At 42.4% G+C, this 17,061-nt stretch overlaps 1 protein-coding gene across 2 annotated transcripts in view; it reads left to right on the forward strand.

The window, feature by feature from the left end:
* tbc1d13 (TBC1 domain family, member 13) overlaps positions 1 to 15,825 on the forward strand; it is a 43,156-nt gene extending 27,331 nt beyond the window's left edge. Inside the window, exons 12-13 of one of the 2 annotated variants that reach the window (XM_072566002.1) lie at positions 1,359 to 1,460; positions 9,598 to 15,825. In XM_072566002.1, coding sequence (XP_072422103.1) covers positions 1,359 to 1,460; positions 9,598 to 9,663 — 168 coding nt within the window. In that variant the 3' untranslated portion in view covers positions 9,664 to 15,825. The remainder of the gene's footprint in view (positions 1 to 1,358; positions 1,461 to 9,597) is intronic. The other variant, XM_072566003.1, reaches the window with a different exon arrangement.
* The last annotated feature ends 1,236 nt before the right edge of the window (positions 15,826 to 17,061 follow it).

Consider the following 17,061-nt stretch of genomic DNA (forward strand, 5'->3'; position numbering starts at 1 on the left):
CAATAGTTGAATTACATGTTTAGTTGGATATGGAATAACAGTTGTCCTCAGCCCAGTTTACTGTCAATGGACCAAGATCTCTGACTTGTTTCACTATGGGTTAATGTTATACTGGATTTTTTTTTTCAAAGCCTCTGCTTCGAATTACTCTGTAGCAAGAGCAGACCTTATTTGTACTGGAGGTCAGATAATTCAACAACACAGAAGAAGCACTTTGGCCCATCAAGTCTGCACCAACCTATCTTCAAAAATCCCACTTTCCAGCACTTGGCCCACAGCCTTAATAGTTATGACATTTCAAGTGCCCATCCATGTACCTTTTGTCTTTTTAAAAGGTTGTGAGATTTCCCACCTTCACTACCCTCCCAGGCAGCAGATTCCAATTCCTACCAAATTCTGGCTGAAAAAGCCTCTCCTCAAATCCACTCTAAACCTGCAGTTTTTCATCTTATAATTATGCACACCCCCCATTTCGATATTCACCCTTCAACTACCAGGGGTAGCTCCTTCCCATCCCCCCTTCTTTAATCTTATACACCTCCATCAGGACCCAGTCAGTTTTCTCTCTTTTAAAAAGAGCAACCCTAGGCTATCCAGCCTCTCTTCACAGCTAAGATACTTTTTCTCCAGCAATGTCCTGGTGAAGTTAGAAGGATGAGGTGGGATCTAATTGAAACTTACAGAATACTGAATGACCTGGACAGACTGGATGTTGGGAAGATACTTCCATTGGTAGGAGAGACTAGGACCCAAGAGTACAGCAGTAGAGTAATTGGAAGACCTTTTAAAAATTTAAATAAGGAGAAACTTCTTCAGTCAGAGGGAGGTGAATCTGTGGAATTTATTCTTAGAGACTGTGGAGGCCACGTCATTGAGTATATGTAAGACTGAGATAGATGGGTTTTTCAATGTTAAGAGATTGAGGGTTATGGGGAGAAAGCAGGTGAATGGAATTGAGAAACTCATCAACCTTGATTGAGCAGATTTGATGGTCTGAATGGCCTAATTTCTGCTCCTATGTCTTATGGCCTTAATCTCCTGTGCACTCCATCCAGTGTCTATGCCTCTGCTTTCATCAGCCAGTCTGCTTGTGTTTGTGTCTGCGTTATTGACTCTATCACTTTTCCTACACTATGCCCCTGCCTCTTAAGGAGGGTGTGTGGGTGTGTCTGCCTCAGTTTTCAGTATGAGGCAGGCATGTATGTGTGTGCGTGTGCCCAAGTCTGCCACTGACCTTGTCTGCCCAATATCTCTGCATACTCCTGTTTCTAAATATCCGACTTGTAACCTCAGCAAGTTCTCATGAACAACATGCTTCTATATTCGTCCAACTTGATAAGTTGACTTCCTCTTATCAGACAGTGGGTTCCTTTCGAAAAGCAGCACGCTGGGAAGCATCTTTGTGCCCCATCTCCAAAGATCAGGTTGGGGCTGTCACTGTCCAGAAGCACCAGTATTTGGTGAGTATTCGCAATCTGTATGACATGTCTTTTGAAAAGGGGCATGGGAGAGATCTTGAGCATTTTACAATTGATGAAGATGACGAAATGGTGTATCTCTCAAAAAATTTCAGTTCAAGGAAGTATCTCTATATTGTTTCTTACTGTGACGCTCACCCATTTTCTCTTTCTGTCTGTCTGTCTGCCTCTCTCTAAGTAAGACTATGTAGAAAGTAAAATGTTCTAGGTAAACTAATGGGCCTAATACATTACTAAGGCCCCTAATGGATTACATCCCAGGATATAGAGGGAGATAGACTTTGACACAGCTGATGCATATATAATAATCTTTCAAGAGTCTGAACAACTCCCAGAGGATTAGGAAGCTGCCAATGTAACTCCTTTATTCAAAAAGGGTAAGAGACAAAAAAAAATGTTAACTGTAGTTATAATGACATCTGTCATTGGGAAAATGTTAATTTATAATTAAGGCTGTAATAGCACATTTAGAAATATGTTATATGATCAGCACAGTCAGTGTGGCTTTATGAAGGGGATATAATGGCTAACAAATGTATTGGACTTTTGTGTGCTCTTAACAAACTGGATAGATAAAGGAGAGCTAATCAATGTAATAGATTTGGGTTCAGTCAGGAACTTATGGAAGCTTATAAAATCATGAGTATGAATAGGGTGAACAGCCAAGGTCTTTTCCCTGGGGTAGGGGAGTCAAAACTATGGGGCATAAGTTTAAGGTGAGAGGAGAAAGATTTCAAAGGTACCTAAGGGACAACTACTTGTAGAGGGTGGTATGTGTATGGAATGAGCTGCCAAAGGAGGTGGTGGAGGCTGGTACAGTTACAACATTTAAAAGGCATCTAGATGGGTATATGAATAGGAAGGGTTTAGAGGGATATGGGGCAAGTGCTGGCAAATGGGACTAGATTAGGTTAGGATATCTGGTCGGCATGGATGAGTAAGACCAAAGGGTCTGTTTCCATGCTGCACATCTCTATGACTCTATGATTCTATAAACCACATGTACAGCCATTCAAAATGAGTCCATGGTCGTAGTCATACAGCATAGGCCCTTCAGCCCATTAAGTCTGTGCTGTCCTGTCTACACTAATCTCACCAGCACTTGGCCCAGAGTCTTGAATGTTGTGACATTTCAAGTGCTAATCTGTATACTTTTTAAAAGTTGTGAAGTTTCCTGCCCTTACTCACCTCCCACTATTATATTCCACACTCCCACCAGGATCTGGGTGAAAACATTTTCCTCCAATCCCTATAACTTCTTGATTGCCATCTTAAAAATTATGTTCCCTCATTATTAACTCTTCATCTTGGTGGCTTCTCCTTTCTGCTCTGTCCATGTCCCTCAATCTGATGCACCTCAATCAGCCTTTTCTGCTCTAAAGAAAACAACCCAAGCTTGTCCAGCCTCTTTTCATAGATGAAAATGTTCCATTTCGGGCAATATCCTGGGAATCTCCTTTGAACTCTTCCAGTGGAATCCCATCTTCCTATAGTGTGGCAACCACATAGTCCTTCCAGCTCTGGCCTAATCAAAGTTTTTTACAGCTCCAGTATAGCCTTCCTGCTCTTATAATCTATGCCCTAATTGATAAAAAGCAAATGTCTTGTATATGCCACCTTAATCACACTGTTCACTTGTCCAGTCCCCTTCCAGGATCTGTAAACATTCTCCTCAAGGTTCCTCTGAGCTTCCTAGTGTCCTACCACTCATTGAGGGTTCCTTGTTACAACTTCCAAAATGCATCACCTAAGCCCCCTCTGGGTTAAATTCCATCTCCCTCTGATCTGCCTATCTGACCAATCTGTCTATATCTAAGGCTGGGCGGGGGAGAACCTTATAGAGGTGTGTAACATTTGAGGGACATGGGCAGGTTTGAAAGTGAGCAGCTATCCCTTAGTTTGAAGTGCCAGTAATGAGGATATTTAAAGTTAACCAACTTGGCCAACTATGGTGTCACCAACAAGCTAACTTCTCATCCTCCCACCCACATTCTCACCTATATAGTGTATACATTTCACAAACAGTAAGGGACCCATTACTGATCCCTGTGCTACACCACTGTCTTCCGGTAACACACCTTCCTACCACAAAGCCAGTTTTGGATCCAACGTGCCAAGTTACCCTGGACGTATATGCTTTTAGCTTCTTTATTGCTCTCTCATGGGGGACCTTGACAAAGGCTTTGCTGAAATCAATATAAATTACATCAGCTACACTACCCTCATCTATACACTTGATCGCATCCTCACATTCAATCAAGTTCATCCAGAGTGAAAAATTCAACCAGATTTCTTAGGCATGACCTCCCTCTGACAAAGGCATGCTGACTATCCCTGATCACCAAGCAGAGATTGATTTTTGTCCTTCAGAACAGTCTCCAATAGATTCCTAACCACCAATGTGAGACTATCTAATCTGCCTTTTCCCTGGTTTATCCCTACCATCTTTCCTGTAAATTGGAACCACATTAGCTGTCCTCCTCTGGTACCTTCCCTTTGGCCAGAGAGGAATTGAAAGTTTGAATCAAGCCCCTGTAATTTCCTCCTTCACCTCTCATGTAACCTGGGATGCATCCCATCCTGACATTGGAATTTGTCCTTTTTCATTTTAAGTCTGCCAAAACCTCCAATACCACTTCACTCCCTATGTCAATCTATGTTTGAGAATCTCTGACCTTCTCCCCAAATTCTGTATACATCTCCTACTCCTGAGTAAAGACAGAGGTGTGTTATGCTTTTAACACAAAGTCCTCTGTCCCCACACGCAGATTGCCCCTAATGGGTCCCACTCTCTTCCCTTACTTAGGATATCTTGAGATTCTCTCTAATCTTACCTGTCAGTGTTTGTCGTGCCCTCTCTCTCCTCTCCTCATTGCATTCTTAGATTTCCCTCTTGCACTTCTTACCCTTCACCAGGACTTCCATTGACTTGTCATTGAGCATAGAGATGTACAGCACAGAAACAGACCCTTTGGTCCAACCCGTCCATGCTGACCAGATATCCCAATGTAGACTAGTCCCACCTACCAGCACCCGGCCATATCCCTCCAAACCCTTCCTATTCATATACTCATCCAAATGTCTCTTAAATGTTGCAATTGTACCAGCCTCCACCACTTCCTCTGGCAGCTCATTCCATACCGTACCACCCTCTGCGTGAAAACGTTGCCCCTTAGGTCTCTCTTCTATCTTTACCCTCTCACCCTAAACCTATGCCCTCTAGTTCTGAACTCCCCAATCCCAGGTAAAAGACTTTGCCTGTCATAATTTTGTAAACCTCTATAAGATCACCCCTCAGCCTCCGACACTCCAGGGAAAACAGCTCCAGCGTGTGCACCTCTCCCTATAGCTCAAATCCTCCAACCCTGGCAGCATCCTTGTAAATCTTTTCTGAACCCTTTTCAAGTTTCACAACATCTTTCCGATAGGAAGGAGACCAGAATTGCATGCACTATTCCAACAGTGGCCTAACCAAAGTCCTGTACAGCTGCAACATGACCTCCCAACTCCTGTACTCAATACTCTGACCAATAAAGGAAAGCATACCAAACACCGCCGTCACTATCCTATCTACCTGTGACTCCACTTTCAAGGAGCTATGAACCTGCACTCCAAGGTCTCTTTGTTCAGCAACACTCCCTAGGACCTTACCATTAAGTGTATAAGTCCTGCTAAAATTTGCTTTCCCAAAATGTAGCACCTCGCATTTATCTGAATTGAACTCCATCTGCCACTCCTCAGCCCATTGGCCCATTTGGTCAAGATCCTGTTGTAATCTGAGGTAACCTTCTTCACTGTCCACTACACCTCCAATTTTGGTGTCATCTGCAAAGTTACTAACTGTACCTCTTACGCTCGCATCCAAATCATTTATGTAAATGACAAAGAGTCACCGATCCTTGTGGCACTCCACTGTTCACAGTCCTCCAGTCTGAAAAACAACCCTCAACCACCACCCTCTGTCTTCTACCTTTGAGCCAGTTCTGTATCCAAATGGCTAGTTCTCCCTGTGTTCCATGAGATCTAACCTTGCTAATCAGTGTCCCATGGGGAACCTTGTCAAACGCCTTACTGAAGTCCATATAGATCACATCTACCGCTCTGCCCTCATCAATCATCTTTGTTACTTCTTCAAAAAACTCAATCAAGTTTGTGAGACATGATTTCCCATGCACAAAGCCATGTTGACTATCCTTAATCAGTCCTTGCCTTTCCAAATACACGTACATCCTGTCCCTCAGTATTCTCTCCAACATCGAGATCAGGCTCACTGGTCTATAGTTCCCTGGCTGTTGTCTTGGCTGCAGTGTATTAGCAGGGATAGAGAATAGGCTAACCAGTAGAAATCTAGGGGTAAAAGGGGGCATTTTCAGCTTGAGGGGGCCTTAGTGCCAGGGTCAATGTTCCCTCTAAACCACACCCACATGCAGCTGCTGTGATGTTCCACACTCTGTGCCAGCCCATGGATTTTGGCAGTGACTTCCAGCTCCAGAAGTCGCTGCTACACATGGACTTCAGAGGCCTGTACAGCCAATAGGAATATTAGATGGAATTCTTGCTGGAGCCACAATAATTATAATGAATGTTAATGAGCTGGATGATGGAAGTGAATGGACTGTAACCAAATTTGCATATGACACAAATAGGTGGAAAGACACGTGGTGAGGATGATGCACAGTCTCTGAGGCAGGTTAACTCAGTGGGTACAAACTTGGTAAATGGAATATAATGTGGGCAAGATGAAGTTACGCACTTGGTAGGAAGGATAGAAGCAGCTGAATATTATTTAAGTGGACAAAGACTGCAGAAAGTTGCGGCATAGTGGGATTTGAGAGTCATTGTGTGTGAATCACTGAAATGTAGCATCAACATTCAGTATGTAATAGGGAAGGCAAGTGGATTCTAGGCTTTTATTTCAAAGGGAATGGTGTTTAACTGGGTCACCACTCAGTTAAAGCAGAGATGAGGAGGGATTAGTTCGGAGGGTAATGAATCTGTGGAATTCTTTACTGCTAGGTTGTTTAAGTATATTCAAGGCTGAGAGATTTTTAATCAGTAAGGGAATTGAAGTTCTGGGGTAAGGGCAGGAAAGGGGAGTTGAAGATTGAGATCAGCCATGAAACTGGTGAAACTCATTTCCCCTCCTTGCCCCCCCCCCCCCACACACACACACACACACCCCAGTTCTAACCTTCCAGCTCAGCACCATCCTCACGACCTGTCACACCTGCCAATCTCCCTTCCCACCTATCCACTCCACCCTCCTCTCTGACCTATCACCCCTATTTACCTATTGTACTCTTTGCTACCTTCTCCCCAGCACCCCCTCCCCTCCCCATTTATCTCACCACCCTGGAGGCTCTCTGCCTCTATTCCTGATGAAGGGCTTTTGCCCGAAACGTCGATTTTCCTGCTCCTCAGATGCTGCCTGACCTGCTGTGTTTTTCCAGCACCACTCTGATCTAAACTCTGGTTTCCAGCATCTGCAGTCCTCACTTTTGCCTTTCTCCCTTTATGGTTGTCCAGCTTCCCCATAAATGCATCCATGATATACCATTGCCATCAGCTACTCTCCATGACAATGAGTTCCATGTTCTAACTTGTTACTACTGGTAGCTAACCCTACCAGGTAATCTGCCGTTATGCCATGCCACACTTGCCTGTCTTATGCCATCTTCACACTCATTGTAGTTTGTCCACAAGTGCTCTGTGACGTTCATCCTTCAACTACGCCCAGGCGGACTCCTGTTTAGTGGCAATCTCTTTAGCTTTCTAATTCTGATCAAATGGTCAAAATTTTCTTTTTAGGATATCACTTTTTTTTAAAAGAGTTCCTTTTGCTCTTGCAATTTCAAGCTTTTCTTTATTTGGCTTATGGTCTGAATTTGGAATTTTTAGCACATGCATAGCATCAGCACTTCTAAAGATTCTTCTTTCTACTGATTGATCAGGTTTTTGGAGTGTGTAGGACAAGTGGATAGAGTGCAGCGCCTTGAGCTTTTCCAATGTTGCGAGGTCAAGTTTTCTTCTTCAAGTATTTCCTGAATTTCTTCAATTCGTCAGTGAACATCTTATCTTCTAGTTTTTGTCTAAATCCCACCTCTGCACATGGAAGTGTTTTCTTGGTCCACCCTATCAATTCACGTGATTCTGATGGCCTTCAAGGTTGATTTGTATTTGATCCTGTCTGAATAATTGGGAATTGTGGTGAATCCACATTGACTTAGAGTTGAGAACCAGGAAAGCGAATGCTGCCACCAATTGCTAAAAGGAAAGTTAATCAGCTCTGAAATCCTCTTCTGAACATGTTGTTTTAATCAGTGTAAAGCTTTTTTTCTTTGGAGGCTGATGCCACCAACTAATCTCTCCGTTGTGTGAGAGATGGAGAATTTATTCAGTGTGTTAGAGATCGCGTGAGAAGTCGTGCAGCACACGAGACAGCATGTGAGAGACGAGATAAGGATTTTGTTTATACACTGAGTGAGGTGGATCTGGAACATGCGGCCCTTCAGAGGACTCGGTAATTTTAAATTGGGGAACTGGATAAATAATTGAAATGGAAAAGAGAGCAGCACCGTGGGGAAAGGACTGGGGAGGGGGCATTGGGACGAATTGGATAGCTCTTCCAAAGAGCTGCCACAGCCCTGATTGGCAACCTCTTATGCTGTTGATTCAGTGATCCAGACAGATCCAATTATGCACCAAGTGCTGGAGCAGCCATCCAGCAGCTGCACCTGGGCTGCAGGAAGCATTGGTTGTAACCAAAGTGATTTCACATGCACTTAACTACAACACGATACAGGCAAAGGAAACCTGGTCACATAGAGCAGAGGAGCGCCAGAGCTAAAAGGTTATTGAAACCTGGCAGCAGGAAATGAAAAAAAAACATACACAATGCTGGAAAAACTCAGCAGGTCTGGCAGTATCTCCAGACTCCAAAGAGGTCTCACTCGACTCAGAACGTTGCCCGTTTCTCTCCACAGATGCTGCCAGATCGTAGAATCCCTATTGTGTGGAAGCAGGCCACACCAAGTCACCTCAAGTCCACAACATCCCTCATGTGGGCGGCACGGTGGCACAGTGGTTAGCACTGCTGCCTCACAACGCCAGAAACCCGGGTTCAATTCCCGCCTCAGGTGACTGACTGTGTGGAGTTTGCACATTCTCCCCGTGTCTGCGTGGGTTTCCTCCGGGTGCTCCGGTTTCCTCCCACAGTCCAAAACTGTGCAGGTCAGGTGAATTGGCCATGCTAAATTGTCCGTAGTGTTAAATGTAGGGGAATGGGTATGGGGTGGGTGCGCTTCGGCGGGTCGGTGTGGACTTGTTGGGCCGAAGGGCCTGTTTCCACACTGTAAGTAATCTAATCTAATCTAATCTAATCTAATGTGCATTCCGCCTAGACCCACCCCTCTACCCTATCCCTGTAACCCCTGCATTCCCCGTGGCTAATCCACCTCGACTGCACAGCCCTGGACACTACGAGCAATTTAGCTTGGCCAATCCACCTGACCCAGATATGCAGAATCTCTCCAGAATTTTTTGTTTGTATTTCAGTATCCACAATTCTTTGCTTTCAGCAGAAAATGTGGTTGGACCAGTAACAATATATGTAAATGCAGTTGTTCAAATTAATGCCTGTTTAACGCAGGATGGTTCACTTGCAATGGTGTGATGTTTGTAGGTTAAATGTTTGTGTCAGTTGTTGATCATTGGGGAGCAGCCTTAACTTTGAGATTCTAGGTTTGAGACCCACTCCAGAGATTTGAATCTAGAAAACTGCCACTGCAGTATTGTGTTGCATTGAAGCCTTGCTCTCCACAGGTGAGTACAGAGTACACACTGTGGCCATTATATTGAAGAGCAGGGGCTTTGTCTCCAGAATCCGTTTAAACAGTGCTACAAAAGTGATCTGGTCATTATCATCTTAGTGTTTATGGGAGCTTGCTGAGTGCAAAATGGCTGCACCTCAAAAGAATTACATAAGTGATTTTGCATGTGTTGAAAATAAGATACAAATTTGAAGGTATTGACATGGCCTCTATCATATTTTGATAAATGCAGATGTCCAAGTGTCACTTGCTTGTTATCACTGACTGTGTTCTCTTTTATTCAATGACAGGATTATCCAATTTCTGATGTTGACCTGATTCTAAAGAAAGCAAAAGAACTCCAGGATTCTGCATAGCAGCAGTGGAAAACTGCACGGTATTCCGGGAAGCCCCCCCCCCCCCCCACCCTCCCACACTGACATCTTCACATTCTTTGACAGACATACACGTGTGGACCCACAGGCACACACGTGACAATATGGTGGGAAAGTGACCAAACCTGCCTTTGCAGTGCCTTCTGGGAAAATGTCTCCACACCCACAGGGAAGTGTGTGGCTAAAGTTGTCTTTAACTTTGTACTGTGCAATCCTGTGACTCCTTCCCCCACCTCTTTCCCCCCCCCACCTCTTCCCCAACCAAATCTTTCCATCTCCCTTCCTTCCTCCCTCCACTATCAAGGGATATGCACTAATGGTGCTGAGCAAGACATGAGTAATTGCACTCTGAATGATGACAATGGCATTTACTACAATGATAGAGTACAGTAGCAAGATAAATTAATAATTATGTGTCACCGAGCTAAAGGAGTTCTGCCATGCTATCTTGGTTGTTTTCTGTTGTGCTACCTGTGTTGGAGTGGTCTAGTCCAACTTAACCTTAAAACAGTAGCTGAGAGCTCAATTATTTCAAATTGAATGATCCAGTCCAAACCCAAAATGCAGTTTACCTTCCGTTACTTTGAGATACAAACTGTAAACTCCTCACTATATCCTGAGATACAGTGAGGTTTCCTGGATCTTCAGTATCACAGCATTATGACCTCCTGAAAGTTATGGTGGTGGTGTTGGAGACTGGGAAGTGACTGACCAAAATTATCTCTGGGACTGAGGGAAACATTTTGCAGGTTACTTGGTTTTTTTAGTACTGGCATCTCTGCCCAGCACCATGCAGAAACCTTTTTCAATTGCAGCAATATTCAAATAACTGGCCAGGCTTTCAGACTTTTTGCTGCTTATTTGAGCAAAGTGCAGAGCACCTTGTTTCTTTAAAGCTTGAGGTGTTGCATCACAGCCTATGATTGATAGTCAGTGCAGAAACTGAGAATCAGTATGCCTTGTTGAGTCAGAATCGATATCACTATTGTTAAATTTGTATTTAAGCTTTCTACAGTACTCCAGTCTCCCATATGAAATCCCTTTTTTTAATGTTGTAGGGAAATATTGTCTGAAATGATCACATCTGATCTTTAAAGATGCCTCTTAACTGCTGGTGATTTGTTCAGGAGTTCATACCAACATTAGTCCATCACATTGGCTAAAAATAATTCAGCTGTCTTCAACCACCAGGACTCCTGCGTGTTTAGTGCTAAACCTTAATCTGTCCCCATATTTAATACTAAACCATCCCAGCATTTCTCTAAAGAGACAACTTTTCTTTGTAGCAATAATGGTAGGACTAATGAGAAGACAACAGTTCAAATCTTTGTGTAGCCACTCTGTTACCTACTTGCACCCCTTGTGTTTAACACCTTTTGTTTTAATTGGGTTATCAAGCTAAACATCAACTAAATGTGCTCAGCATTTGCAACACCATAGTCAGCGGTGATTTCAAGTCTTGGTCAGGGTCATTCCAGATTTTGGAATTTATCCCAACACTTATTACCCACATGTTTTTTTTTTTTGGAAAGCTCATTAAACTTTAACATTATAACTGGGCAGGACCAATCGTTCAGTAATTCCTGTTCCTGTTATTCCCAGTGAAGCTGCATCCCCGAAGATCACATTCTATAATTGAGTTTATCACACAATGGGCTGTTGATAATTAGTTGTTTGTGATAAAGAGTGCAGAAATGTCCCCACTTATATTTCCACTGCATTCCATCAGAATTGTCTGAAAGTTGAATCCGTATCCAGTGTGTATAATTTGTTTTTGATAATTGGGTAAGTGATTTGTTGTATTGCAAAATGCTGGAAGCTGGGTTTTGTTGGGTCTGATAGCGCAGCTTGGTTACATGCTTTCCCCTGTACGTTGTCAGTCATGTGTTTTAAAGTGTGAATTTCTTTCCTCCTCTTCACCTACCAAACATTGAAAGGTCTGCCTTTCTGGTCACTGAAACTCTTGATCTGCTTGCATTCGGCCCATTGCAGTGCTAGTCCCTCGTAGCACTGTTCAAGTTTAAGAGAATCTGAGTGAAGCAGAGTGCTGCAAGTTCAGTCGAGCGTTTTCTTCAGTGCGAGGTCAAGACAAAGAGGAACACTGGTAATTAAACATATAGTGTTAATTGGAATTAAAATTGTACTGACAGGGAGAAGCCATCCACATTCCTGCAGTGAAAATACCCATTGCTATAACTGCCCAGTGTCTTGGTGACTCACTTTTCTTACTGGTTATAGCTTCCCAGTCTGGCTTTGTGATGTGACATCCAAGGTTTGAAGCTTTCTATGACACGGTTACTCTTCCTTTCTGCATTTAACCCCCAATGCACCTTTTTCTGACAATTTCACCTCAGTTCCCAACAAAGGGAACTGTTATTTGTCTTCTCATGGAGGAGGTGGATAATGGTAATTCCACTTTGTTCTGCCAAAAGTTAAGTAAAAGGCCTTTTTGCTTATTGCTGGTACTTCATACAGGCTATCCCAACACAAAGTAATTTTCCTGGGGAGGCCTGCGAGCTGGGGAATCAAATAGTTCCCTCCAGGCCTGTCCATCAATTTTGGGTGTGGGGTATAGAGTTTAAATCTCCATTCCAACCAATCTTCACTTCTGATACCAACGGGTCAGGATTCAGATTCGTCCACTAATGAGGGGGCAGCACTTAGAAACAAAACCGCAATGTCCCAACCTCCCATAAGTCAAAGGAACACAGGAAGACCATACAGCCCCTCGAGCCCTGACTTCAAGCCATTTTTTTTTTAGGGTGGAGTGGGGGGGCAGTTTCTGCTTCCATTTATGTAAATATTTTCTGAACATGACACCTGAATTTCCAGTTGTTCCAGTTTTAAAATTAGCTCTCCCACCTCTGCTCTCTGAGTTGGATTGCTTTGGACTCGGGCAGTGTCCTCTGCCAATAGCAAAGTGGAATTTTGGGCTCCAGGACTGAGCTATCATTCTCTCCCCACACCCATCCCACACATAAAGGGAAATTTCAATTTATTCTTTAAGTATCATTTCGAGTCACCACAATTTCTGTTCTTAGTGTGTCCTTTTTCTTTTCATGTTAGCCCAGCTTTTGCAGGCCCCAACCTTATCCTTGCTTTCCCATTTGCTCCATTTACCCTGACCATGTGTGCCTTGGCGTCTGACACCTCTCATGTTGTGTGGGGGGTGGGGTGGGAGGGGAAGCTTGGAATAAGATTGGGTGCCATTAAGGAGTCCCAGTTAGTTGGGAGATGGTTAAGGAGCAGTGTCACACTGCAGTGGCTGGATGGTTTTAGGGACCACCTTTGTCCCACATCACTCATGCAAAGGTTACTCACCATTACCACAGCACAGATTCTATTCCCTCATGCTCCTAATTGTTGTTCGGTTGTGTATTCACATCTGTCATGTGACAAGATTGTATCAAAGATGAAAAGCCTCCAGATTATGGACTGAGAAGTCGATTGTTTATTCGACTAAATTTTTCAAAATATTGATGTTTTGAGGGGGTTACATTGTTTCAGATAAGTGTTGATTCAGCTTATTATCATTGTATATGGAAATACTTTGGAATGACAATATCAATGGATAAGTAGTATATAAGACAAATCAATGCAACTGATTAGGATCTAATGAATGGAATATTTTTTCTTAACTAAAACAAATCCTCCTAATGTGGCTCTCCACTATTGGTTTCAAAAGTTTTTTTTATAAATTAGTGGATCCTCCCAATTCTGGTAAACAGTCAACAGCAAAACTCTAGGGTTTGCTATAATGCTCTTGCAAAGGAAACTCTGCAGTAAAATGACAGTATTGATCCCAGATTTAGACCATTTCCCTTGGATTTTTATGCATGTCTCCTGCGTATCTATCTCTTGTACCTTTCCCTCTCACACTCCATTTAACCTTCTCCCACCTTCTATGAAGATAATAAATTGATTGTCTCTCTTCTACAATATCTCTTGGCATCTGCCAGCTTCTCATTTGTTGACAATCACAGTCTATCTCTCTTTCTGTCTGTCTGTCTGTCTTTCTGTCTTTCTGTCTGTCTGTCTGTCTGTCTGTCTGTCTGTCTGTCTGTCTGTCTGTCTGTCTGTCTGTCTGTCTGTCTGTCTTTCTGTCTTTCTGTCTTTCTGTCTGTCTGTCTTTCTGTCTGTCTGTCTTTCTTTCTGTCTGTCTGTCTGTCTGTCTGTCTTTCTGTCTCTGTCTTTCTGTCTGTCTTATGCATATTCCTTACATTTGTTCTACGTCCCCCTTTCCACCCCAACAACAAGACATAACAAATAGACTATCCTGTGCACAGTTTGTCTGTTTGTACACTGTTCTCTCTCTCACACTGCCCAACAATACCTGTTGGGAGAAGGGTGCTTGGTAGAAAGCCAAGTATTAAATAAGCATGCAGCTGAAGGTGCTGTATTTGACAATATGCAGTGTTATTTTAGAATTGATTTAATATAAATTGTGAATGCTTAGAACTATGGTGTTTATAACTAGATGTGGTGATCAGTGTTTTAAATGATATGATAGAACCCTGAAGGTCACAATGACACTATAGAGAGACTAAATAAATGCCTCCTATTTTCCCAATAATAGTTATTCTTATGTTATATATTTGCCTTATGATGAACTTTAATTGCTTTTCTTAAATGATTGTAATAGATTTTCTTTTTGATATTGGGATTGGAGTGCAAAAGTCTTAAAACGTGGTGCATCTGAGTATAGCTCAGTTACACTTGTCCCAGTTTATGGGCAGATGGGGATTTGACTCTTGAACTGGAAGACTTTATTTGAAAGCCTTCCTTTCCCATGACATTTACAACCAGTGGCATTGGTAAACTTGCCATCATCGTGTGCGGGAACTAGGCAGAGAGGTACAAGGATGTGGCTAGTCTCTGATTGATAGGCCAGTGATCCAACTGGGCAGTGTTACACGTCTGCCTGGCTCAGATAAGATTGTCCAGACTCATGGAGAAGTAATGTACTTCTGTGCAAAGAGCAAATAGCAGCCTTAACGTGTTCTGCACAGCTTGATCCTTTGTAGATAGGAATGTGAGTGTGTGTGTGTGACCAAGAGGTGATAGTTCAAAGAGGGAAAGGAACGAGACAGCAAATGATTGATTTTCCTTGCCAGCATTTGTGGCTGAAGTGGGGATGACATTTAGTGATCAGTACAAGAGCTAATCCCTTTGAAGCATAAATGACCAAAGCTAATGATGTTACTTCAACTGCCATAGGATCCTAATACGCTGAAACTATATTGTTTGTGACTTGCTGCATGTAAACTGTAGCAAATTATGTGCCATCTGACAGCAGGATCGTGAGGAACAGATTGCCTGTTGTGGCTCTTTAGACATGATTATGTCTCTCTAACTTATTCGGGAAAGAGTATGAAGGTAGCAACAAAACAGATCTCAACACTAAATTATAATGCAGGAGGGATCGAATGATTACTAATGCATGATGTTGATCAACTGGAATGTATTGCATGTGAGAGCCAGTACAATTTATTTTTGCATTATGGTTTAGGCTCTTGTTTCATGACTTGAGGCTGGCTGTTTAATCTGTGACTGGTTTATTGTATTTTCATCAAAAATTAAACCTCAATCAACTCTGTGTGTCAGAAATGCAACAAAACTTGGAAAAGACATATTTATCTGCTACAGTACAATTTTATTTTTGCTGGCCAGAAACAAGAGTAAATTATTTAATTCTTTTTGCTGTTGATTGTGATGTTTGATTTGAAATTTCTTACTAACACCTCCCCAGGTCATTGCCTGAATAATGGTATTCAATTACAATAAACAAAAGTGAGGTGCATTAGCCAAATTCCACCAAACTTTACCTGAAACCTCTGCATCTTCTACAAACTATAAGTCTCAAGCTCTTTATGAAGGTTTTTGGGGCCAACTCATTTAGGCTCCTTCTGTGATAAGCTTCTGATTGTGTGAATGTTTCAATAAAGGTTTACTTACTCTGTGTGACATTTTGACTGTTAGTACTGTTTTCCAAAGGAAAATGTGCACTTGTATTTAAAATAATTTTACAAATTGCGCTCAATGTTGACACCTGAATTTTAGAATTTAAAAACATTTGATAGCATATTCTGTTCAAAGCGCATATTGTTGTTTATGTTTCAAAATAAAATTAATTTTAAAACTGTATGTACTAATTGTTTTTACTCATCTGTTTCCTATGTTTGTCATCTTGAGCTGAGCTTCTGACAGTTTTTGACAAATCTATCGACTTGCAACAATATCCTTCCCTCAGTTCATCTCTTTGTTTCCTTTTAGATTTACCTGCTGTAAATCTCTCCTGGTTACCCTGCATTTTACAGTCCTCCATAAACTTGTGCTTATTCAAAACTCTGCTGCCTGTATCCTCATTCTTACCAAGTCCCATCACAATTGTCCCTTGTTCGTGCTGATTTACATTGATTGATTCCTTTTGGCAATCCCTGTTATAAAATTCTCATCCCATTGTGAAATCCCTGCCTGGTCTTTTCTTATCAATTCCACCCTGCTCCCCACCTCCTCTAATCCTTTGATCTTTATGCTTCATATTTGATCAATTTTGCATCCCTCAGTTTTTCACCCTTCAACAGCAATACTTTAAGCTGCCTGGACTCCAAGCCCTAAATCTCACTTCCTTTAAGATACTGCTTTAAAATCCCCACAATAGTGACCAAGCTTACAGTCATCTGTCCCAATATCTCCTTGGTGAGATTTTTAAACATTTGCCAACTTCGTGTGAAATGCTTCAGGTTGTTTTACTAAGTCCTAGATGCTATATAAATGCAAGTTGTCTCTTGTCATAGACATGATGTTTAACATGGAAAGAGGCTCAGTCTGGAATGCTGCTGACCTGCTGTGCTTTTCCAGCACCACACTCGCGACTCTGATCTCCAGCGTTTGCAGTTCTCACTTTCTCCTATCCAACCATTCAATCTGTACTCCCTTCCTTGAGAGTGCTCCTGGAATGCATCACTTCTCATTTTTCAGGATTAAAATCCATTTGCTACTGACCAGTCCATCTGAGGGTTTCTTTGTCACTATTTACCACAACACCAATTTTCATGTCATCTGTGAATTTACTGATCAAAGCTCCTACCTTCTTATTTATGTCATTTAATGTATACAACAAACAGCAAGGGACTCGCCATCAAACCCCGTGGTACACCACCGGACATGGGCTTCCAGTACACCCTCCCACCATCAGCCTTTGCTTCCTGCCACTAAGCCAAATTGCACCAGATCCCATGGGCTCTTTGCTGCTTAATCACTCTGCCATGTGAGACCTTGTCAATGGTCTCCGTGAAGTCCATGTCGACTATAGCCCCTGCATTACCCTCATCTATTCACATCCTCACCACCTCCAAAAAAACCTGTCAGACAATGATC

The sequence above is a fragment of the Chiloscyllium punctatum genome, chromosome 49 (genome assembly GCF_047496795.1).
Source record: "Chiloscyllium punctatum isolate Juve2018m chromosome 49, sChiPun1.3, whole genome shotgun sequence".
Taxonomy (NCBI): domain Eukaryota; kingdom Metazoa; phylum Chordata; class Chondrichthyes; order Orectolobiformes; family Hemiscylliidae; genus Chiloscyllium; species Chiloscyllium punctatum.